Source organism: Xyrauchen texanus, chromosome 16 (assembly GCF_025860055.1).
Source record: "Xyrauchen texanus isolate HMW12.3.18 chromosome 16, RBS_HiC_50CHRs, whole genome shotgun sequence".
NCBI lineage: Eukaryota > Metazoa > Chordata > Actinopteri > Cypriniformes > Catostomidae > Xyrauchen > Xyrauchen texanus.
Genome location: NC_068291.1, coordinates 13,158,491 through 13,183,912, shown reverse-complemented (window position 1 = coordinate 13,183,912; position 25,422 = coordinate 13,158,491). Strand labels below are relative to the sequence as shown.

Here is a 25,422-nt window from a genome sequence, read left to right as displayed (position 1 = left end):
CACTTTTTCCTCCAAACATAACAATGGCCATTATGGTCAATGAGTTACATTTTTGTTACATCAGACCAGAGAACATTTCTCTAAAAAAATAAGATCTTTGTCCCCATGTGCACTTGCAAACTGTAGTCTGACTTTTTATGGCAATTTTGGAGCAGTGGCTTCTTACTTGCTGAGCAGCGTTTCAGGTTATGTCAATAAAGGACTAGTTTTACTGTGGATATAGATACTTGTTTACCGGATTTCTCCAGCATATTCACAAGGTCCTTTGCTGTTGTTCTGGGATTGATTTGCACTTTTCACACCAAACTACATTAATCTCTAGGAGAAAGAATATGTCTCCTTCCTGAGCGGTATGATGGTGTAGTCCCATGGTTTTATAATTGCGTACTAATGTTTGTACAGATGAACGTGGTACCTTTAGGCATTTGGAAATTGCTCCCAAAGATGAACCAGACTTGTGGAAGTCCACAACTACTTTTCTTGGATGATCTCTTTTGATTTTCCCATGATGTCAAGCAAAGAGGCACTGAGTTTGAATGTAGGCCTTAAAATACATCCACAGGTACACCCCCAATTCTGAACTCCTCCAATCAGAAGCTAATTGGCTAATAGTCTAAAGGCTTGACATAATTTTTTGGAATTTCCAAGCTGCTTAAAGGCATGGTTAAATTATTGTATGTAAACTTCTGACCCACTGGAATTGTGCCTATAGTAAATCAAATTGGAACCAAACTGTCTGTAAACAATTGTTGGAAAAATTAATTATGCCATTTACATAATTTCTCATTGCGAGATCATGTCCATGGCAACGTTGCGATCGCAGCTTTCCTTCCGCCGGGGGAAAGCCACTTCAGCCACCCCCCGTACCATGCCGGGATTGAGGACGGCGCGGCTGGTAATTAACATGATCTGGGGAGAACAGTGGGCCCTCCCAGCATGCTCGTTTGCCCCCATCCGGGTCCGATGCGAGACCAGCTCGCACCACGGACAGTCTAGTGTCTCCTTCAGACCCCCGAGCTGGATGAGAATATCGCCACTGCATCGGAGAGCGTTGCGGCATCTGACGCTGAGGACTCGACTGGGAAGCCACCTCCTCGGATCACGCCCCCACTCCTTTTTTCCCGGAAGTGCATTTGGCAACCTTTTCTGCCCAAAACCGACCACCTCACCCTCTACAGCGGTTGTGCTTGTGCCTAAGCCAGCAAAACACGGCCACCTGGCGGGACTGCCCAGTACTCCCCTCCAAGGCCTGTAGGACAACGTCGTCCCTGGCATCCAAAGCCTACCGAGCCACCGGATGGGCAGCTTTCGCTCTGCATGCCACGGCCCACAGGTCACAGCATGGGCACTCGGACAGGCGATGGCCACCCTCGAGGTCCAGGAACGACATCTGTGGCTGTACTTGGTCAGAAAATGCAGGATACTGACAAAGCCCACTTTTTCAATTCCCCCATCTCCCATCTCAGCCTATACGGCGACACCACTGAGGACCTTCTATGGCGGAGGAATTCCCGACCACACCCATTACGGGTACTAATTACTCTGTACTGGAATAGGTGCTCCACAGCTATGGTATTTTTCATCACGATTACCCCGTTTTTTTATTTTCTGTGGTCCCCCTGTTGCCAACAGCTTGCTTGCACCCGCATCAGCAGTTCACATAACATGGTTCAGTGCTGGGCCGGGTCGTGATTTTACACACCCGGCCCCTTATCAGGCAAATCAAGCCTCCGAGAGGGATAAAGGCTGACTGCGGATGGTGGTGTGATAGAGAGAGAGCGTTTACAGGCAGCTGTCCATCCTATGTGTGTGCTTGTGTCTTTTGTTTTAGTTCTTTACTAAAAAATATTATTTATATTGTCAAGCTGATTCTCGCCTCCTTTTCATTGTTCCCTTTACACTGCTGCCAAAACCCAGGAAGGAGAAATCATACGCCGTAGTGGATTATTCATTGCTACCATCCACCCCAACGGAGCAGCTGCGGCCATCTTCCTGGGGATGGAGGAGCCCAGCCGCCTGGAAGAGGAGGAACGGCCACCGACCGCAAGGGGAGAAGGGGCTCCTAACCAACCACCTGGGGAGGCATGGCTGTCATCCATTAGAGGGCGGAGGAGTGGCCGAGGACCAAGCTATGGCGTATCATAGAACAGGTGAGTAAGTGTTTTTTTCTTTCTCTCTCTCTCTCTCTCTCTCTCTCCCACTGCCGCTCCGCGTTGGCCTTTTCCCTCTCTTTTAAATTAAACTCTTTTTTTTTGTTGGGTGGGTACTGCACTGCAACAGGGAGTACCCCCCTATTTTTCATGATTGTTTCCCTCCCCCTGTCCCCTCCCAGATTCAGGAAGGAGGGGATGACGGGGCATAAGGCACTCCCTCCCTCAGGGAAAGGAGGGGGGGTTACATGTGTGTTTGTGTCTTTTGGTTTTAGTTCTTTATTAAAAACATTATTTATATTGTCAAGCCGGTGCTAGCCTCCTCCTTTCCATTTTTCCCTTTACAGCTGCCTATGTAGAAGGATTTTGGCATCTGTGTTCAATTGTAAAGCCAAGTGTGGCAATACTACTCTATTTGTATTCAGTTCTTCTTGGAGTCATGAAAACCAACATACGAGGATCTGCTTATATGATGGAAAGAAACTGTGAAACAGTATAAGAATCTCTGAAGCTTATAAGAAAAGTATGTATGTATGTATGTATGTATGTGAGTTATATCTCTAAACACAGACAGAACACATTTTATAAAAATCCAACTTTCAGCACTTGTTTTTGTGAATAAAACAAAACAAACAATTATTAAAATAAACAATTATTTAGTTCATTAAATTTTTTCCCCAAAAGCAAATCATATATACTTATGGTAAGAAACTAAGCAGAATGGGGTTGACGTCAGGGTAGCAACCTCGATTTTCTGTAGTTATTTTAACTACATTTTTGCTAAATGACATTTATGTGGCTCGTGAGGACTCTGTTCCTCACACAATGCTATCTTATGACATCAAAACACTTTTACTACAGCTCAGGACTTGAAAGGCAATACATTTTAACATTTGCATTACTTAACCAACTACTTGGCCACGTAAAATCATTTTGCAAATATGTAGGTATAATAATGTGACTCTATAAGCCCAGTTTGCTTTTAGAAGCTTGACAGGCATTGGTTACGGATTCATTGTTAAAGAGCAGCTTGGATATTCTGCTAAAGAAAGTCATTCAGCTTGAGCAAATGTTTACTTTTTTTTTTGTGAACTAACACTTTAAAGGTGTTATATTGAGTGAGCTGTGCTGATATTTGATCAGACTAAAGGTAGTCTTCAGTTACAGGTTAGAGAGCGGTGTTAGTATTGAGCAGAACTTTAGCAGGCCTGCCTGGTCAGAGCAGGGTCCATTACATTCTGCCTCTGTCTGCGGTTTTTATGGTCTTGCATTTAATATGCCTCAATGATGTTTGTTCCAGTTGCCCAAGTCATACACAAGATTATACGCGATACACCACCCACACACACTCTTCCTCTTACTCCCACAGTTGATTATTCTCAAGTCACACAACACAATTGCTTTACTTAAACGCACCAAATAAAAGCTTTCTCTCTCTCATTCACATTATTTTTAACACCACAATCACTACTGCCAATAACACATTGAGGTCTGTTGCATTCTTCTGAACTCAAATACAGCTTGTTTGCTTAGCCAGTACTCATTATACTGGCAAATTTGCAGATGGTTTTGAAGAAGAGTCAGATTGCTCGGACGAGCTCAGAGCAAGTTTTCCGATTGCATGTAGTCAGGGTTTGGTGGGTTACTTTCAAAATGTATTCCACTACAGATTACAGAACACATGCTGTAAAATGTACTCTGTAACATATTCCGTTAGATTACTCAAGGACAGTAATGTAAACTAAATTGTAATCTATTTAATCTAAAGTGACTCAAATCTGCCAATACTGTAAGATAAAAGTTCTGATTGTACTGTGCCAGAAAATGTACCTTATTTGAACACACACACACACACACACACACACAACACACACACACACATTGGTGCAGCTATCATTATGTGGACTCTCCATAGACATAATGATTTTTATACTGTATGAACTGTAGATTCTATCTCCTAACCCTACCCCTAAACCTAACCATGTGGTCCTATTACTTACAAAAAGATCTAGCACTGTTTCTTGTGGGGAAAAAAAGGCACTGAACTGAGAGTAAACTGAGAAAATGAACATACAGTGAGTGGCAATGATGCCAAGCTTGGTCACTTATTGGATTGTGGAAACAAAAAGCAATCTAAAAAATTATGAATGTCAATGTATTAATAACAAAAAACAAAACAAAACAAAAAAGTTGGACACAAATTGTGGAATTTAGGACAACTTATGTTTAAGAAATCTTTATTCACATGTTAAATTTTGTCAGTCCAAATGTTCCGCTATAGGTGGTGTCACATGGCTGTTTCGAATCACTGATGAAGAAGTTTGAGCACCCAAGGGTGATGTTTAGGTAATTACAACATGACAATGTTCGTGCCTGACTGAGGAGAGGAAGAATTATACAGCTTACAGTCTAGACGCACTCCAAACCTTCCAAACTGTTTAAGGTGATGTAGATCATTACGTCTGAGGGAATTATAATGCAAACATATAAAATAAGTAAATACAGAAGCACTCTCGTTGTGAAATAAGAGAAGCTGGAGCTGCCACTCTGCTGAAGCAAAACTTGCATGTCGAGCATCTTTAAAGGAAACACCATGGCGTTATAGCTTTAATAAAGTTCAAATAATATGGAAGCAGATTATGTAAATAACTACAAACTCCAAAACTGCCATTTCTCAGTGCAGTCAGTGCCTCTTCTATGAGATGCGCAAATGTCCCGATCAAAGTGGGGGAGACTGAAACTGCACCCGGCTGAGGCATACTCTGACACAGGGAAGCCCGTCTCCCTCAAGCGCGCTTGCTGCAGCTAGATTATAATGTGATGGCTCGCAACCTTTTATCATAATACAGTATATGTGTCACTGTGCATTTCTTAATGTGAAGAAAATTGGCAATATAAGAGAGAGTTTTTGTGAGTTAAAGAGTTGAACAGAATGACTGGCAGGACCAACATGAGAGACAGGAAACAAGACGAAATGGCACTGGACAGCAAACACGAGGAGACTAAAATAGGGAGAGAAATCAACAGGTTAACAAGACAGGGCAAGTGTGACTATTAAACTAATATTGGGAAAACAAAGAGGCGGATATCACGTAAGACAGAGAGACAAACAGCGATACAGACAACAAAACACCAGAACGGCATGAGCGCACATCGCAATATATGCCCATGTCAACCGATAAACACTGCAAGAGAATGTGTAGCAAATCTGGCAGAGACAGGGGAATGGCTTCCATGGCCGGAAGTGCTGGCAGCATCTGGGGAACATCCTGAGTGGCTGGGGAATGGCCTCCATGGCCGTGGATGCTGGCAGAGGAATGGCCTCTGTGGCCATGGGCTCTTGCTGCAGCAGGGGAAAGGCCTCCGTGGCCGTGGACGCTGGCAGTGGCAGGGGAACGGCCTCCACGAATGCTGGCAGCTGCAGAGGAATCGCCTCTGTGGCCTGTGGCTCGGCCGAAGGGCTGGGCTTTCTTCTCCTATGGCGACATGAGGACCGGGACGTACCCGGGGGGAACAGGGCAAGGGCTGAGAGGGGTTGAGGGATCTGGCATTCCATCTCTGCTTGAGGACCTTGACATCTGCAAGATCTGCAGGTTGTCCAAACCCAACAGGAAGAGATGTTTGAGACAGGTCTGATCATAGCAGAGTTCAAAAAGGGATTTATTTAATACCATAAAAAGGAACTAAAACAAACTGAACCTCTCACGAGGGGGAAAATACCAGAAGAGGAAAAAGGGTATCCAGGCTGGGGTAGGGAAAACGGGGCACAGGACCGACAGGACTGGGCTATGGGAACCAGGGAAGGAGTAAACAGACCGACTGGCAGGGCCGACATGAGAGACCAAACAAAACAGGAAACAAGACGAAGAGACAAGCGGTGATACAGACACAAATCAAAGCCACGTGCTCTTACAAGACAACAAAACACCCGAATGGTTGAAACGCACATCGCCAAGACAATATGGTAATATATGCCCATGCCAACTGAGAGAATGCGTAGCAACACTAAACAAAGCGATGCCATGCATTCTCACACTAAACGAAACTTGAGCATTCAATCTCAGACCGAAGTGACCAAACCTCAGCACAATGTGAAGACAGCTCGCGACCCGGGTGCGCAGTGCAAAGCGAGCGCAACAAGCATCCGTGAGAGACAGACAGAGAACATTGAGTATGAGTGTCATGACCCTGACATAGATCGAAACTGAACCAGATAGGGAAGTCGGGATCCAGATACCATGCTCTGGACATGCAACACAAGACAGCTCACAACCCGGGCACGCAGTGCAAAGCGAGCGCAACACGCATCCGCGGGAGACAAACACAGAACATGGAGCATGAGTGTCCAGACCCTAACACAGACTGAAATCCAGATACCACGCTGCGGACATGAAACACAAGAGAACTCACAACCTGGGAATGCACTATTGACATGAGTGCATGCTGCCAAGATGACATAAGCGAAGAATAAAAAGGGCCCATTTAAATTTAATTGCAAAAAATGTCTTAGAAAAGTGAAGTTAGTTCTAAAAAAATCACATCTGTTTGCAGATGCCACTTGGTATACTATTTAGTTATTTAATGCAATATTCATTTTTAATTTTGTCTTCAGTGTCCAAATACTTTTTGGAACCACTGTCATTTTTTTTAGGGGATCATGTTTCTTGCACATACACCGATGGGCCAAAACATTATGACCACTCACATGTGAATATGGCCTTCTAACAAGGCCATATGTCAAGGTCTGGGTAGAGTAGATGGTAAGCGAACAATCAGTTCTCACAGTCAATGTGTTGAATGCAGGAGAAAGACCTGAGTGACTTTGACAAGGGCCAAATTGTTATGGCAAGACAACTTGGTCAGAGCATCTTTGAAATGGCAAGGCTTGTGGGGTGCTCCCATTCAGCAGTGGTGAGTACCTACCAAAAGTGGTCCGGGGAGGGACAAACCACAAACTGGCGACAGGGTGTTGGGAGACCAAGGCTTATTGATATGCAAGGGCAATGAAAATTATTCTGTCTGGTCCGATCCAACAAAAGATCTAATGTGGCACAAGTCACAGAAAATTGTAATGATGGTTATGGGAGGAATGTGTCACAACACACAGTGCATCACACCCTGCTGCGTATGGGACTGTGTTGCCGCAGACTGGTCAGTGACCATGATGACAACTGTCCACTGTCGAAAGCGCCTACAATGGGTACTTGGGTGTCAGAACTGGACCTTGGAGCAATGGAAGAAGGTTGCCTAGTCTGATGAGTCCCATTTTCTTTTACATCACTTGGATGGCCGTGTATTGTGCGCCATTTACCTGGGGAAGTGATGGCACCAGGATTTACTGTGGGAAGACAACAAGGCAGTGGAGGGAGTGTGATGCTCTGAGAAATGTTCTGCTGGGAAACCCTGGGTCCAGTAATTCATGCGGACGTCAGTTTGACACGTGCCACCTACCTAAACATCGTTGCAGACCAGGTACACCCCTTCATGAGATTGGTATTTCCTGATGGCAATGGCCTCTTTTAGCAGGATAATGTGCCCTCCCACACTGCACACACTGTTCGGTAAATGGTTTGAGGAACAAAATTAAGAGTTCTTGCCCTGGCCTCCATATTCCCCAGATCTCAATCCAATTGAGCATTTGTGGGACAAGCTATACCAACAAGTCCGATCCAAGGTGGCTCCACCTCGCAACTTACAGGACTTGAAGGATCTGCTGCTAATGTCTTGGTGCCAGATACCACAGCACACCTTCAGGAGTCTTGAAGTCCATGTCTAGGCAGGTTGGCGCTGTTTTGGGGGCACGTGGAGAACCAACAGCATATTAGGCAGCTGGTCATTATGATTTAGCTCATCAGTGTATATGCATTGATTCACATAAATATAGATACTGCATATACAGCATATACATAAAGTATAGAGCACCTAGAGATCATGAAATATAAAACCCAGAAGCTAATGAAAACATAATATACTGTATATTCGTATTTAAGATGGATTTTTTTTTCATGTCAAGAGGAAAAAGCTATTCAAATGACTTAAAATTTTTTCTAACTGATGAATTACGAATATATTGAACCTGTATTCAGACAGAGTGGTGCTACATTATCAACCTCTCTTTTTCAAATGGACACCTGCCATTTGAGATGTGTTTGTTTCGTCCCAATGCCCCCTCCTCTCAGGTCCTGCCATAGCAACGCCTGCGCTTGTGTTCCACCTTCACCACCTCATTCACCACCTTTGTCATTTAGATCAGTGCCATGTTCCTCCGCCATTGTCCACAGACCTGCTGCATCCTTTATGCACGTCAATTAGCAGCATTCTACGACACGAGAGCGAGACAAGATGAGACGAGAGGGGAATAGTGCACCCACGCGCTACAAGTTTAACACACTCTTACAATCCACTAGACTTACGAGAGTGGAGGAGCTGTGTGATTTGCATACATATGAACTTTCTCATTTTTTGCTTCAAGCTCACAGATCTAGTTTTCAAAAAGGACTTCTAGGGGTCAGGCTTTTGAACTGTGGCAACTTTGCAGTGTCCTGGTCTTTTATGTTTGTAACAGTTTTCCCTAAAATGTTAACTAATTCAAGGGTTCATAAAGCACAAGGAATTCTCTTTTCCTTAATATTTAGAGATAAAACAATTAATTATACTATGAAAATATACTGTAACTTTTAGAACTCAAAACATCCTCCCCAGTAAATAAAGTTCATTAATTGAAGCTGAACTGCAAAATATGGCCCATTTGGAACTTCCGCAACTTTCTGAAATCAGATAAATTAATATCTTTGAACATAGTACTGCAAACTATAACTGACCGAACAGAATAGCACTGTATCTCATCTCTCATGCAACGAGAGTGCTTACATACTATAGGAGTCTTTTTTTTGTTGTAAAAAGTTATTTGGACAAGTGGAATTAACCATTGTAATTAACAATTGTAAGTGGAATTAACCATTGTAAAATGAGAATGGTGACATCTTGTGGCCATGCAGAGGGGGTTGCATCTTTTCTCTGAACTCAAAACGTATGGTTGGCCATGGCTACATTGTGACCCAAAACAGATGTTTTGCAAAACAGATTTGGTTGATACATTCATACACTGCATTTATATGGAGTCCCACAAGAACGAGATGCAATTGCAGCACATTTCCTACTTAAAACCTAACCCTAATACAACCCAAAACCTAATCCTAAACATCCCCCAAACCCTAAACATAACAACATTACCAAGGTCAAAGCGGCATCGAGGATAAAAGACCACTTATGGTATGGGAGACAAGGGTTCTAATCTAGAAGTAGATACATCCTCAGAAAACAAAGTCAAAATAAATGAAAAGGAAGTTAAATCATATTGATAATAAGTTTGTGCCTAAAGGAACCACTTTCCATGATTCGGTGAGTTGTCGATGTTAACTTATCTTGCTAGATAGCTTATATTTACATTAATTTACAATATAAAGTCAATATTATTGATAAATATATAACATGATACTAGGGATGCACCGAAATGAAAATTCTGGGCCGAAACCGAAACCGGAAATCCAGGATGCACTTGGCCGAAAATCGAAACCGAAACCGAAATTTTTACCTATTTAAAAAAAAAAAAAAATTGTTGTGTATAATTGTATTCATTTTATACTTTTCATTAATTTCATGAATTTAATTAATCTGAATTGAAAAACTACAAACCAATAAAATAAATCACACTTTTATTGAAAGTAACACCAAAATTGGACAAAAAATATATTAAAACTATATTAAATATTATTCTTCTTTCAGTTCTGTAAAAATCTAATTTTACAGATTTTATTAACAATTATCCAAATAATGTAAAGTTTTAGAAAACTATTTTATGCAAAACAAGAGTCAAGTAATGAACTTAGCTAACATCTTTCAAAAAGTTTAAATATGCAACAGTCATTTTAATTAAAACAACAGGCAGATCACAGAATGGCAGAGGGCCTCTATTCCACTGATCTATATATAACTATAATATATAATTATAGCCTATATATATATAGATCAGTGCTCTATTCTGTTTATGTAAACGTATGTACACTTTAAGTGAAAATGATTGTGCAAAACAGCAGTAACTGAACTAAATCCAACCTCAACTGTAAACGACAGATGTATCCTCAAGTGAAGAACAAGTGGAATGTAATTGCTATACGCATCAAATTGGACCGCTTTCTACTTAAGTACAAGTGACAGGTTTCTCTTCAAAAACAAAAGTTGCTAAACTTTCTGACAGTCTCTCCTGACTGAAAGCTCATCAAGAACATGAGATGCTGCACTGAACAGTCTCTCACTCTCTGTGCTGGTGCTTGGGCAGATAAATACCTGTGTGCAGTCGGCGCAAGCAAAGGAAAGCGGTCTTTGTTTATGCACCCGTAGTCAAGGGGATTGTCGCTTCTGGCAACAGGTAGTTCAGCTAGATACGCCTCAAGTTGTGGTGTAGCTACGCTAGTTGTGGCACTGCTGTGGATCAGGGCGCTTTCCTGTAGAATCTCTTGCTGTATTCTGTATATATATATCTTGAAAGTTCTGCTGAATAAACACTGCAGATCGCAAATGTGATGTCCTTATCAGAAACTTTGAAGAATTTCCACACCGCTGACATGATCGGCCTTTGTTTGGTCTTTGTTTGGTAGCGCCGTGATAAGGGCTACATCGATCCAGAGTGAAATCAGAGCACTGAGGGGCGGGGCGAGGCGGTATATATTTTCGGCTCATATTTTTGGCCTTTTTTCTCTTTCGGCCGAAAACCGAAAGTGCCATTTTCGGCCGAAAATTTTCGGCGGCCGAAATTTCGGTGCATCCCTACATGATACCTCAGGTTGAGCTTCCCTCTTGCTTGTGAAATGAGCAGGGTGTATGATGTTGGCACCAGGGTGGCGTATTTAGTGCGGGTTTTAGAACAACGCTGCTGGGATATTGGCCCAATGGTGGGAATACAGATTGATTTTGGTCTCACGGTTCGAGGTCAGAGGCTTTAGGCCCGGCTGACCAGTTGATAGCCCTACCTTGCACTGGCCTGATCGTGGAAAAGCAGCTATTGAAAGGGTAAAGTCACTTCATTATACAGTCCTTATTCAGACTAATAGAATGTTTGGGGTGCTTTTCTTATTTCGGTAATAAGACTTTCAGGAGAGTGCTAACTCTAAGTGCAATGTTCATGCTAGTGCGATGTGCAAGTGGGCATGGATGTGATTTTTTTTGTGATCTGTGGGCGTATGCACACAAATTGTGGGTTTATTGTATGTTAATAAATTGGTGCAAAACGCAATTTGCTATTTTCTTTAGAAACACGTAATTGAGCTAAGATGTCTGAGAATGTTTATTCTCACAGCAAATCTCAACTCAGTTCCTGCATTTGCAGTTTGGAGATTCCAGCAGCAGGTGGTAATAAAGTTAATGTCCAAACTCTGAAAATACAGTGGAACATAAAATTATGTCCCTAATAATTACAGTTAATACATGATGTTGTGTGTCAATGGAGCAATATGTTTTCATATATTTGCATTCTCTATATTTAAACGAGCATCACATTTTCCATAAAAATGTACTACATTTTAACTGTCACCTTTCTACATGTTTGCTGAAAACTGCAGTTGCATTGATCTTTTTAATCATAATTTTGAACTAATCTGATATAAGTAATCTTTATATTTCAGTCTGAATCATTCTCTTGCCAATCGTTAAAACTTCACATTTCACCACATTAAAAACAAACCTTTAATAGTCATTAGGTATCGCATCCTGGTTTCTCTAGATTGTTTAGGGCACTTAGATGCAAGAACATAAATTGCCGCCTATGCACACAATCCATTTACACAAGCTATCAATGTTTTATGAATGGGCTCTCTTCATTTATCGCTTGCACTTTACACTCACAATTTTGCCAATCTCTTTGCGTATAGACTTAGCACATGCTTAAGATGTAGCACTGTTAAAATAGGGTCCTATATCTCTGTCACACCTCTTTCATTCTAAATAAGTGGGTCTGACAGAAAGTGGTGATTTTCAGCAAAAACACAGTGGGACATCTCACATAGTTATTTCAAATTGGCTACAAGCCTTGTCCAAAGTAGTGCCATCTTTGATATTTGACGGGAATGAAAACGAGGCTGTGAGCGATAGAAGTGCTGTCTCTTCAATGGCATACACTGTATAAAGGCCTGTTCACACCAAACCCATTTTTTCGGTACAACTGTGCGTTCCAAACAAGCTTTTGAATGGTAACAATGGATTCCAAAGGCGATATTTACAGCGGGTCTGAGAAATTGTCCACCGACAACACAAAACATTTTTTTTTCGGAGATTGGTCAGATTTTTTTTCTTTGGACTGTGATGAAAACTGACTGGCCAATGAGAAATTAAAGCTTTTTGTCATATTTCCAGAGTTGCTGCAGCTGTTCAATCCAGCACGTTAGTGGTGTTAATCAGCTGGCAAACACCGGCATTGGACGTGCAACTGATACACCCCCAGAAAATTAGACACGTGAAAATAAATAGCTGTAGTTCATGAACACTTTGTACAGCAAACATAACCACAGTTCCCCTTCTGTCGCTCTCTCCACGTTGTGTCAGAGAAGCGACACTAGGGAACTCTCTTGAGCGCCGATATTCACCTCTGAACTATGAAAAAAGGCCAATGAGTGTTGGCAGCCAGTATTTGCATGTCCCGCCCCCGAACATACGGGTATTTAAGCGGCGCAAATACGGGAGTTCATTCAGAAAATTTCTTCGGAGCCGATGGTCGTGTCTGCAACTGCTGCGTATACACACCGAGTTCCTGCTATCCCTCTGCTGCATGCTGTTGGATTCTACGGCGCACAACAGCGGCTTTCTCCAGTTTGCACGGCTGTGCACTTCCTGCCCCTGAGCGCTTCGACAGCGCAGATTATAAAGATCTCTCACGAGTTCCTTTCTCTTCATAAAAGAGTGATTTTATTTAAAAGAGTAATTTCTTCTAAAAGAGCAAAAACACAGCAGCGATGAACATCCTTTTAAGGATGCGTCTTTTTAAAGATGCCTTTCCGCCCCTATGTTGTTCCTGGATGCGGTAGAGTACTCTCCGCTTCCGACGGCCACAGGCGTTCTCTCGTGTGTCTGGGTAGCGATCACACCAAGGCTGCGTTTGTGGATGGTTCATGTTCTCACTCCGAGAACATGACCATGACAACGTTGCGGTCGCGGTTTGCTTACAACCGTAAGCAAGCCACTCCAGCCGCCCCCCGCGTCGCTCCTTCTTCCCACGGGATTGAGGACGATGCGGCTGGCAATGGAGGCGATTCGGGGATGGCAGCGGTTGCAGCTCCGCCGGGTACGCCCCCTCGGACAACCCGCGCCCCGACACGCTCGTTGACTCCCGTCCCAGCTCGAGGTGGCGGCGACTCGCCTCACAGCCAGTCTGCCTACCCTCTTGCGATGGAAGCAGACGAGTTTGCCGCAGCATCGGAGGGCGTGAGATCTGATGCTGAGGACTCCTCTGGGCTGCCACCTTCGGGCTTGCGCGCCCAGGAAGATGCCGACACACAGATGTCCGATATGCTTTCCCGGGCAGCCAACAGCGTGGGCTTGGATTGGAACCCTCCATCCTCCCCACAGCCATCACGGCTGGATGACTGGTTCTTGGGTGCTGGGTGCCGCTCACAGCATCGCCCCGGTTCCGTTCTTCCCGGAGGTGCATGATGAGCTGACGTCTTCGTGGAGAGCACCCCTCTCCACTCGTCGCACCGCCACCTGCTCATCCACCCGCGCCACCCTCGACAGCGGAAAGCACCACAGGTACACGGCGATTCCCCAGGTGGATAGGGCTGTTGCGCTCCACCTATGCCCCGGAAGCACTACCACCTGGCGGGCTCGCCCTGTACTCCCTTCCCGGTCCTGTAGAGCAACATCCTCGCTCACCGCGAAGACCTACAGCGCCACCGGACGCGCCGCTTCCACCCTGCATGCCATGGCTCTCCAGCAGGTCCACCAAGCCAAGGCACTGCGAAACACGCACGGGGGTGGCCCTGATCCCGACACGCTGCAGGAACTGCGCTCAGCGACCGACCTCGCCCTGAGAGCGACGAAGGTCACAGCGCAGGCGCTCGGGCAGGCGATAGCCACGCTGGTGGTCCAGGAACATCAGCAATGGCTGAACTTGGTTGAGATGCGTGAAGCCGACAAGACTCGCTTTCTCAACGCCCCTGCCGCCACGGCCCAGGCCCCATCTGCTCGCCGAGGGCGTCCTCCCGCGGCCAGAAGACCTTCTGCTCTGCCTCAACCTGGGCCCAACTCTCAGCCCCGGCCTCGAGCAAACCGCGGGAAGCGTACGCCCCCTGTCTCACGGACCCCATCGAGGACCCGGAAGGCTCCCAGGCGCTCCTGAGACAACGGACCCAGAGTGCAAGAAGTTAGCTCCGGAGGTGGTAAGACCAGAGGCGGCTCTTGCCCCGCTACGAGGAGCTGGCATACGCATACTCAATTACCTCAACGACTGGCTCATTCTGGCGTCCTTGCGGGAATTATTATGTGCACACAGAGACCAGGTGCTCAAGCACCTCAGCCGTTTGGGGTTTCAGGTCAACTGGTAGAAGAGCAAGCTCACCCCGGTCCAGAGCATCTCTTTTCTCGGTTTGGAGTTAGACTCAGTCTCAATGACAGCACGTCTCTCCAACGAGCGTGCTCAGTCAGTGCTGAAATGCCTCGCTTCCTTCAAGCCAGGCGCCGTGGTCCCTCTAAAACGTTTCCAACAGCTCCTGGGGCATATGGCATCCTCCGCGGCGCCCGCGCCGCTGGGGTTGATGCATATGAGACCACTTCAGCACTGGCTCCAGACTCAAGTTCCGAGACGAGCATGGCGCCGCGGCACGCACAACGTGAAAATTAACACTACCTGCCGCCAAGCCTTCAAACCCTGGACAGACCTCTGCTTTCTAAGGGCAGGAGTACCCTTGCAGCAGGTGTCCCGACGTGTTCTGGTTACGACCAACGCCTCCAAACTGGGTTGGGGCGCCGTGTGCAACGGGCGCGCAGCTGCAGGCCGGTGGAACCGAGGCCTGCTGCGCTGGCACATCAACTGCCTAGAGCTGCTGGCTGTTTCCCTTGCCCTGAAGAGGTTTCTTCCGTTAATTCGGGGCAAGCACGTCCTAGTCAGGACAGACAGCACCACGGTGGTAGCCTACATAATCCGCCAAGGCGGAGTACGCTCCCTCCACATGTCACAGCTCGCCCGTCGTCTCCTCCTTTGGAGCCAGCAGCGACTCAAGTCACTGCGCGCCACTCACATCCCCGGCAACCTCAATGCAGTAGCGGATGCGCTGGCAAGGCAGAGCTTGCCCGGCAGAGAGTGGAGGCTCCACCCCCAGTCGGTTCAGCTGATTTGAGACAGGTTCGGCAAGGCCCAGGTAGACCTGTTTGCCTCCCAGGAAACCTCCCACTGCCCGCTCAGGTATGCCCTCACAGAGGCTCCCCTCGGGACAGATGCTCTGGCGCACAGCTGGCCCGCGGGGCTGCGCAAGTACGCTTTTCCCCCAGTGAGCCTTCTTGAACAGGTGCTATGCAAGGTCAAGGAGGACGAGGAGCAAGTCACTCTGGTGGCCCCCTACTGGCCCACCCGGACGTGGCTCTCGGATCTCACGCTCCTCACGACAGCCCCTCCCTGGTGAATCCCCCTGAGGAAGGATCTTCCTCCACCCAGACCTCTGGAACCTCCACGTCTGGCCCCTGGATGGGACGCGGAAGATCTAGCCGGCCTACCACCAGCCGTCATAGATACTATCAACCAAGCCAGAGCCCCTTCGACCAGGCATCTTTACGCCCTAAAGTGGCGTCTGTTCGCAGACTGGTGTTCTTCCCGAGCCGGTTAGGTCAGTGCTCGTGTTTCTACAGGAGAGGCTGGAGAGGAGGCTGTCCCCCTCCACCCTCAAGGTGTATGTCGCCGCTATCGCGGCTCACCACGACACGGTAGACGGCAAGGTTCCTACCACACCCTTCAGGGATCAGGTAGTGAACCTGCAAGCGCTGCCCCGGGAGGAGGCAGACCCAGCCCTTTCACTGCTGTGTCCAGTACGTGCTTTACGTATCTATCTGGACCGCACACAGAGCACCAGACGCTCTGAGCAGCTCTTCGTCTGCTTCGGGGGACAGCAGAAAGGGAACGCTGTCTCCAAGCAGAGACTCGCTCACTGGGTTGTCGACGCCATTTCCTTGGCTTATCACACCCAGGCGGTGCCCCCTTGCAGGTCTGAGCTCACTCCACCAGGAGTGTTGCGTCCTCGTGCGCACTGGCTAGGGGCATCGCCCTAGCAGACATCTGTAGAGCAGTGGGCTGGGCAACACCTAACACATTTGCAAGATTCTATAATCTCCGAGTTGATTCAGTATCGTCCTGTGTTTTCTCAGGTCCGAGCCCGTAGAACTCGGTAGCACGCTGACGATCTGACCGGGTGAACCACTTGCGCCTAGCACCCTTTCCCTCTAACCAAGGGAAAACAGTGCGCCTCCGTTCCCAGGAGATCCCATCTTTGGGCCGCTGGTTGACTCTTCCCTAGCCCTCGTGGGTCCGCAGTTCAGCGGAGGAACTCGCCGACCCAAGCCACTGCGGGTACCTCAAGCTACCCTGTACTGGTATAGGTGCTCCACAGGTAAGGCCTCCTGGTCAGACTCCCCCTGTGTGTAATGCCATGGTACTGTCCCCTCACGAGCGGACCACCGTGTCTCCCTTAGGCAGTTACAGCTGCCTCAGTCGCCGTGCTGTTCGCTACCCCCCTCTACGGGGTTGGGTCTACCACCGCACCAACTTTTCCACATAGGTCCTAAGTTAGGCCATCTGATGTATTTGCCACTAAAACTTTGCCTCCCCTGCCGGGTAGGTGTGGCCTCCGCAGGGTCTTCTCCGCCCTAAAAGAAGGGCTAAGACCCCCTTCCCTCATTGCGTGTAAGGGCCCCGGCCGTAGTTGCTCTATGCGAGAAACATAGAGAGAAAAGAGGCCCAGCCAGGCTGGCCCGTTCCCAGGTTGGCGGCCATCACCTTGTTCCCCCCTCCAGGGTAACGATAAGGAGTCTGATGGCTTGAATGGGACATTGGGGAAGGGTACGTGCAGCCAGATACAGTTGGTCGTCCTGCAGGTAAGAATACCTGCTCGCTCCTGTATCAGCAGTTCACGTACACGGCTCAGCGCATGGCACTTTTTAAGTGGACCCCTAGTGTCTCTTCTCTGACACAACGTGGAGAGAGCGACAGAAGGGGAACGTCTAGGTTGCGTATGTAACCTCCGTTCCCTGATGGAGGGAACGAGACGTTGTGTCTCCCCTGCCACGTCGCTGAGCCGAGCCACTGTTGTGGCCGGACCATTTCCGGCTCCTCAGAAAAATCCTGAATGAACTCCCGTATTTGCGCCGCTTAAATACCTGTATGTCCGGGGGAAGGACATGCTAATACTGGCTGTCAACTCTCATTGGCCTTTTTTCATAGTTCAGAGGTGAATATCGGCGCTCAAGAGAGACCTCTAGTGTCGCTTCTCTGACACAACGTCTCGTTCCCTCCATCATGCGTAACCTAGACGTTTGTTTTTGAAAGTCTGGACTCTCACTCACACACATACAGGGCAATTTAGAGTCTCCAATTCGTACGACAACGATTGGTACAACAGCACCACAGCAGTGCCGGTTACTATACAGGAGTGAAATCTTTTTTAGATTAATCTTTTTACGGACTTGGTGTGAATAGACCTTCTGTCAGAGGTTTGTCTTGCAAAATCTTCACAGATTTGGTGGACAGGCCTTTAAGCTATCAAATAGATCCTAGATTACAACTAATTTCCCACAATTTATCTTGTCTAGAGTTATTTGTCTACTGACATTTTATGGGAAGATATTTGTTTCAACCCATTAAAGAGACAGCCTATTCCTCATAGCCTCGTTGTTATTCCAGTCAAAAATTAAAGATGGTGCTGTTGTGATAAGTGACACTGCCTTAACCAGACCTTGGAAGCAGCAAATGTGGATGCATGATCATTTTTGCAGAATGACGGTTAGCTTCTAGCCACAACCCTTATGGTTAGCTAGTCTCAGTGCCAGCCACATACTGTATTAATTGTCAGTAAAGGTGGTGAAATTATTAATAAATTATTTAGCATGTCACATTTAACATGGAAAAAACTGAACAAAGAATAATAAGTGAGATTCAAAGTCAATTCTTGTTTAGCTGACACAAAACAAATGACAAAATATTGCTTGTATGCGCTGCTTTTGTGTGTGATTTTATGTGATTTATTAGTAATCAATTAATCAGAGTGGGCTGGTTATCTGGTCTTCTCCTCACTATATCAGCCTGAATCAATGAAAGAGTGAGGAGACATGGTGAAAGTCCAGATGGGGGCAGTACAGGAAAGCACATACAGAAGTAAACATGGCTGATTGCCAAAAGATGTATTAAATATTCAGACAATTCTGTACTGGTTTTGCAGTGGTTTTGCAACATATGAACAGCTTCGAACAGTTTCCCAGCTTTATTCACAACTCTATTGTAGATATTACAAACACTTCAGGAATTATCATTACAGATACAGTAAACTAAAGCTGCAATTCTGGTTTTAGAGACACATTACATTTTGTCTGAAGTTAATAAGGGCAAGAGACTTTTTCATAAATGTATGCCAGTGAGAAATAACTTTAAAAGTGGAAGGTGGTTTCCACATGGCATATACTGTAGTTGATGTTATACAGCATTTAATGCCACCTGCTCGAATTTGATCTCTGCAAATCATCACGTGACCTCTGAATGTTGCATGTATCCATGTACATTGGTTATGTGGATATGTGACCCTTGTCCATCACACTGTTATGTGGCCCATGTCACATATGACACAGATCTGTTTTTCAAATGCCAGTGTGAATAGCAAAATCTAACATTTTCAATTCCAATCTGGGCTACTTTCAGAAGAAAACTATATACATATCTGATTTATACACAGTGGCTTCAATGTTAAGGCTGGAATTCATGCTATTTTTGTCAATATATCTCTATTCGTAAAAATTTGATTTACCATTGCCGTAAAACACTTAATTAAATTATAATAAAGTGAGTAACATTCAGCTGGTCATATGATCTCAAAATGGCAGTGCTCATGAATGTGCATCCAGCACCATATATAGAATAAAACAGCTTTTTCTAAAGTCTTCATCTCATGTGAATGTACATCAATTTAAATGTTTAGGGTTTTTCAAGCAAAACACGAAATTGGGCACTTTGGCTTGCAGTGTGAACATGGCAATTGAGTCTAAGATTTGCGGCAAATTACTTACGCCAGCGGCTTGTTTCTAAAGTCTCTGATGCTCCCGAGTGAGCCTACAGTTAACTGTGCCTCTCTGACTAAGTAGACAAGAAGCGTCCCATTAGGCATGTGACTAAAAATAGCTCTCAAGGCGAGGTGGTCCAGGGAGAAATAGGAGGGCTGGGGGGTGGGGACAAATGTGCACTTTGCTATAATCTGTGCTGCAGTCAGAGGACATGCTGCAGTTGTTTGCAACTGGGAGGTGGAAGGGCTGTTCACTTGACAGCAGGGAAAGCAAAATAAATATGCTTATTAGGATTTAACAAGGAGGACAAATCATTTCCCTTATCTTTTGTTATTGATGTCAAAGGTTGTGGATCTAATCATGATATTTTGATGCAAATAATTCTGTCACTTGGTAGAAGCTAGCCAAATTAGGCAAATGCTAACATGGACAGGTTTTATGATGCTCTGATCTTCAAAAGCCATGAAAAGAAAACTACGACATGTACCAGACCCAGTAAACCCAGACTACATTAAATATACTGTAGGTTCACTTGCAACGAGGTAAAACATAGTTTACGTCAAACACAATGTGTTTGATTGGTGTCAATTGTTTTTTGTTTTTTTTTGAGAGCATGAAAGCATTGAAATAAAAATAACATTTGGAAACCAAAATTGCCAATTTACCTATTCAGCTTATGTCATGTTAATCGTTTTGCATATTGTTGGGCCTATGTAGTATTAATATTAAAGGTATAGTTCACCCACAAATGACACCTTCATGCCATACCTGATGTTTATGACTTTCTTTCTTTTGCTGAACACAAAGATATTTAGAAGAATATTTCAGCTCTGTAGGTCTATTCAATGCAAGTGAATGGTGGCCAGAACTTTGAAGGTCCAAAAAGCACATAAAGGTAGTGAGATAATATTTTGGGGTGTTTAAGCATGTGAAGACAGCATGAGAGGGCAGTATATGTTTGAAAATATAATGTGTCTTACTCTGTGTAGCAGGAATGTCTGGGACATGATGTACGTTTGAGAATATGGGTAACAGAGAGCAGCCACAGCTGAATTTATGACTATTTTAGTACATTAACATTTGCCAAACAAAGATAGGAATTGGAATCTACTTTGTTATCTGCTTAGACAGCGATAGTTTACTTTTGCCAATAGGCTTAAAACCAATCAGAATGAAGTTAATTATGGGAGTTAAGTATCATCACCTTCCTAAATTAATGTCCAAAGTCATTTTTTCACACAAAAAACTGAACCAAATATCATGAGAAGATGATTTAGGCAAAAAAAAATCTATTTTGTCAAAAAATGACTTAGGACATTATTTTAGGAAGGTGACGATATGCAATAATGTATAAAAGCTTCTGAATTATTTTGTTCGAGAGAGTCTCTACTGAAAAGAGATCTCTCCGTCCGTATACTAATAAATGAGACAGAAGAGAAACTGGAGTCCAGTTGAGATATTATGCTGCAGCATCAGTCTAGATATGTGAGTTAAGTATTATGGTAATTCACTAACGTGTAGTGACAGAATACAAGATTCTTGGATTGAGTGAGTATTGACTGTGGGCAGGATGCTGCCAACCTCTCAGTGGATTCTGAGTTGTAACAGGCTGGGAAACTAGGTAACCAGCAGCTGGGAAACTTGGAGACCAGTGTTAGTTATTTAGTTTAGGGAATTTACTTCTATTTTGGGTCAGTACTGAAAATTTCCACAATGGTAGCATACAAGTAATCCACTATCCACAATCATGTCTTCAGAAGTGATCCAATCGGTTTTAGGATGGGAAACAGATTTTTTATTATAAATCTCCACATTCTTTTTCTTTTGTTGTCTACTGGGCAGGGAGGAGAGTATATAGCGAAAACAAAAAGGACTTAAATATTGATCTGTTTCTCACCTACACCTATCATATCACTTCTGAAGATCACTTATTAAACACTGGATTACTTTTATGCTCTTCAAAATACTTCAAAATTCTGGGCACCATTCACATTTGAATGGACCTACAGAGCAAAAATCTTTGTTTGTGTTCAGCAGAAGAAAGTCAGTCATACACATCTGGGATGGCATGATGGTGACTAAATGATGAATGCATTTAAATTTTTTGATTAATAATCTAAAAAAATAACGAGTTAAAATATTTTTATTAGAAATTCAATCTTATGTCCCTGGAATGTAATAAGGATTATTAATACCTTCAGAACAATTCAAGCTGGAAGTACCACCTGTTTTCAGCAGTGGGCAGTAAGTGAAACTCCAGATGTATTGACAACATGCAGCAGTATAGAGAGAAAAAAAACAACCTCAGGCTTGCTTGACACTGGCCCAGTCGCAAATTGTGCCCAACACCCTTGTGGTCCTCTTCCGTGTCCGGACTTTTGTGATGTAAGTGAGTGCAGACCTGTGGGACACTATTTAGCAAGTCCATGAGGTTGTATAAGTTATAAAAGCATGTATTTGGAATAGGCTTCAAGACTAATTGCATTTTTGTACATTGTTTTTCTTATAAGACATTAGTCAAATTATAAGGTGAAAAAATAATGACATCTATTGACATTGGTAAATTGGATAAAACAACTTTTTTAACAAATCATACACATCACATTAAAATGTGATACTATAAAGTATAGGCCTACACAAGAAAAGCAAGAGACTTGTCGTTAACAATTGCAAGACAAAACAATGAATGAAATCTATATTAAATTTGCACTTAATAGGCATGATATTTCCTCCGGCACGAAACTCGTGTGATTGGACTGCTGTGATTGGTCAAGAGGATAACGGTTGGATAGTAGACCACTGTGGAGCTCGCACCAATACTGGCTTAACAAAAATGAGCATCGAAGGCGCAAAGGAGAAGCATGTGAGCACCCATCTGAGCGCTGTCAAATTGGACACCCAACTGTACAGTCTCGCGGACATGCGCAAATGAAGTTCACAAGACTGCAAGTCAAAATCAAGTGTGCCAATTGGGACAGGGCCACTCGCAACAGCACAAGATTAGGATGCATTCTGCAAACACAGCTGGATGGAGCACATTCCAAATACAGTTTTTCTAAGTTTCAAACTACTTTACCTTGACACAGCGACCTAATGGCCTAGACAACCATTAAGTGTCTAACGAGCTCCGTTCAAGGGCCAAACATGGACACCGCGTCAGTGCGTTATCTCCGGGGAGGCAAACAGGTCCACCTCTGTGCTCCCGATTACCTCCTAAATCCTCCGAACTGTCTGACGATGAAGTCTTCTTTCCCCTGTTCTGACAACCTGATGCAAGAGCAACTCTGCCCCGTAGTTCAACCGACTGAGGATGTGCACTGTGACGAGAGGAGATGCTTCTCTCTCCAGAGGAGAATACGGTGCACCAGAGCCAGCTTGCTTGTTGAAATTGTAAGGTAAATGGTGTTCCATATGCCTGTGTATACTATAAACATTAAAATGAACTGCAGAGAGGGGACTTTGCCTTCTCAATGTAGTCCACTGCACACCACTTGTTCGAGATGAACTCGAGGGTGATTCTGACCTTTTGCCTCCACGTACTGGTCAAAAAGCAGACAAGAAAACAGGGCGTTGGTGGTGTTTCAGGAGGGGAGTATTCTTTCACACTCGATTGCAAACTGACATTCAGGTCTGGCTTCATTCTGATGTGGAGTGCTGACCATTCACAATCCAATCTAGAACTGCCCTAGTATACTATTTAGTTAAAAAAGAAACCAAAAATAGGCTGCAAATGTCATTTCATGTTGACTTTGGCTAATAGAACTGTTGTTCTCATAAGCCATGACATGGATGAGACTCCAATGTGCCATCTGTTGTTAATCAGTATGATAACATGTGAAATATGCGAGGAGAGCTCACATCTTGCTTTGGCTTGATAACTCATTTGGTTGAATATGAAATTAATATTTATTACATGATTTTTCTTAACAAACACACTAATACAACATATAATATAACATCTTAAGCATACATTTTGGGCTTAACTGTCAATAACAATGTGTCAGAGCTCAGTTCTCTGTGGTCCATGGACAACTAGTTCTGATAAATAATAGTAATGTACTTTCACATTGTTCTTCTTTCCGGTCTCAGTCTGACACTTTAATTCTCACCATAAAGTGCTGACATAAATTAGCACAGCATAGACTCTGAGAATATGGATAAATGTGACACCTCACCATAAAAGTTTTTTTTGTGAAACAGAGCAGTGTTTGTCCAATGGTGGGTCACGATCCCACCAGTTCTAGATCCCACCAAAAATGGGTTGTAGATCTGCTCTGAGGTTAATGGACAACAGGAAAATCAATGCTAAATAAATGCAAATAATAAAATGCAACTGTGACAAGGAGGAGGGAATGGCCGAGCCGTGATGGAGCACGATCAGATGATGATCAGCTGATCAGCTGGAAAGCGAGATAAAGGGCCGGCCGGAGAGAGAGACACACGTGGCCATGCTGCACGTTTGTTTATGTTGGATTTAAGTTTACCATTAAACTTTATGTTTACTGTTCAGCTGGTTCCCGCCTCCTCCGTGCCCGTCCTTAATGTGCTACAGTGGTGCCGAAACCCGGGAGGGAGGAAGGATGGGCTGTCGTGGAATCCTCGCCGCTGCCGTCCGCCAGCGGAGCAGCTGCGGTCGTCTGCCTGGGGACGGAGGGGTTGTTGCCAGCCATCGAGAACTGGAGGAACCGCGGCCGTCTGCCGAGAAGGGTAGGAGTGGTTCCGTCAGCCAGGGGCCAGAGGACTCTCTGCCATCCTCTGGCACAGCCCCTCATGTATGACACGATTATGTAATACAACGGGGTACCATCTACCATCCTCTGGGACGCAAATATACCCCACACACACTGATATTCATTAGACAAGATTCATGTACTTACATACAGCACCGTGTAATAATGGCAAACCAGACACACAGGCTAGACCACCCATGCTCACACATACGGCAGATTCCACCCAATCATTGCACTTGTCCACATTCAAAAAAACAACATACATTTCTGCATGCCAACAAAATCCTTGCTGTGCCAAGACTCTTTCGATAACATTAAAATAGACTAAGAGGGTATTGAAATTCAGGAATGCACACAGACCTATACTTAGAATCATCCGATAATCACTCTACTTTATTTGCAATATTGACACTCTACTAAGTGTTCAGCAAATCAGTGTCTTTTTGCTTATCACTGTGCATTTAGTTATGTGGTTGTCAGCCTGGCCATACACATTATTTGTTTATTATTTAAGCTAAATAAAATAATACATAAAAATGAGACAGCTTTGCATGTGTTTCCTCCACATTCACATCTTATCATTGTATAGATTCATCATTCAAGGCCATGTACCCCAATGAGCTGACAGTGAAGTGATCTATGCACATGTGCATGTGCATAACTGCATGAAAACATTACTCTGGCATTTATTTCTTAAAACACTTACGTTTGTGGCTGGAGTATCCAGGTTTATAACCGTAATAGCCGGTGATTCGTAAAATCCGGTCCTCAATGTCATGCACTCCGTTGGCCGACACTTGCGGCACATTCCAGCGGCTGTTTACCTGCGGAGACGCCTTGCCCGGTAGGTGCGTGCTCTTGCCCGGTAGGTGTTCCAGGCGAAAGCAGGGCTGCTCTCCCGAATCATGACTCTCCGTGCTGCTCATTTTACCGCCAAGTGGGCAAAACGGCAGCTTTTAAGTGACAGGCGATAACCATACGAACACCAACGTTGAGAGCATCACCCGAGTCAAACTCCTGCACACATTGCTTTGAGTCGCCGCTCAGGGTTGTGAGAGAAACTTGCCCAGCGCCTTTCATGCAACAGACAGCAGGGGGGGTCACGCTGCTCCGAACAGATGGCAGCTAGCTTTCCTGAAGTCTGTGTTCCACTCCAAATTTTTAATCCCTTCCCTCGCAAACTTCACTCGGGTGTACATCTCTGCTTAGGCTACGTTGCGTGAGTGTCCACTACTGGACGTGCA

General features: G+C 44.8%; 1 protein-coding gene across 1 annotated transcript in view; it reads right to left on the bottom strand.

Annotated features, from left to right (window-relative positions):
- slc35f4 (solute carrier family 35 member F4) overlaps positions 1-25,187 on the bottom strand; it is a 57,825-nt gene extending 32,638 nt beyond the window's left edge. Inside the window, exon 1 of the mRNA XM_052145821.1 lies at positions 24,885-25,187. Coding sequence (XP_052001781.1) covers positions 24,885-25,104 — 220 coding nt within the window. The 5' untranslated portion in view covers positions 25,105-25,187. The remainder of the gene's footprint in view (positions 1-24,884) is intronic.
- Between the last annotated feature and the right edge of the window lie 235 nt (positions 25,188-25,422).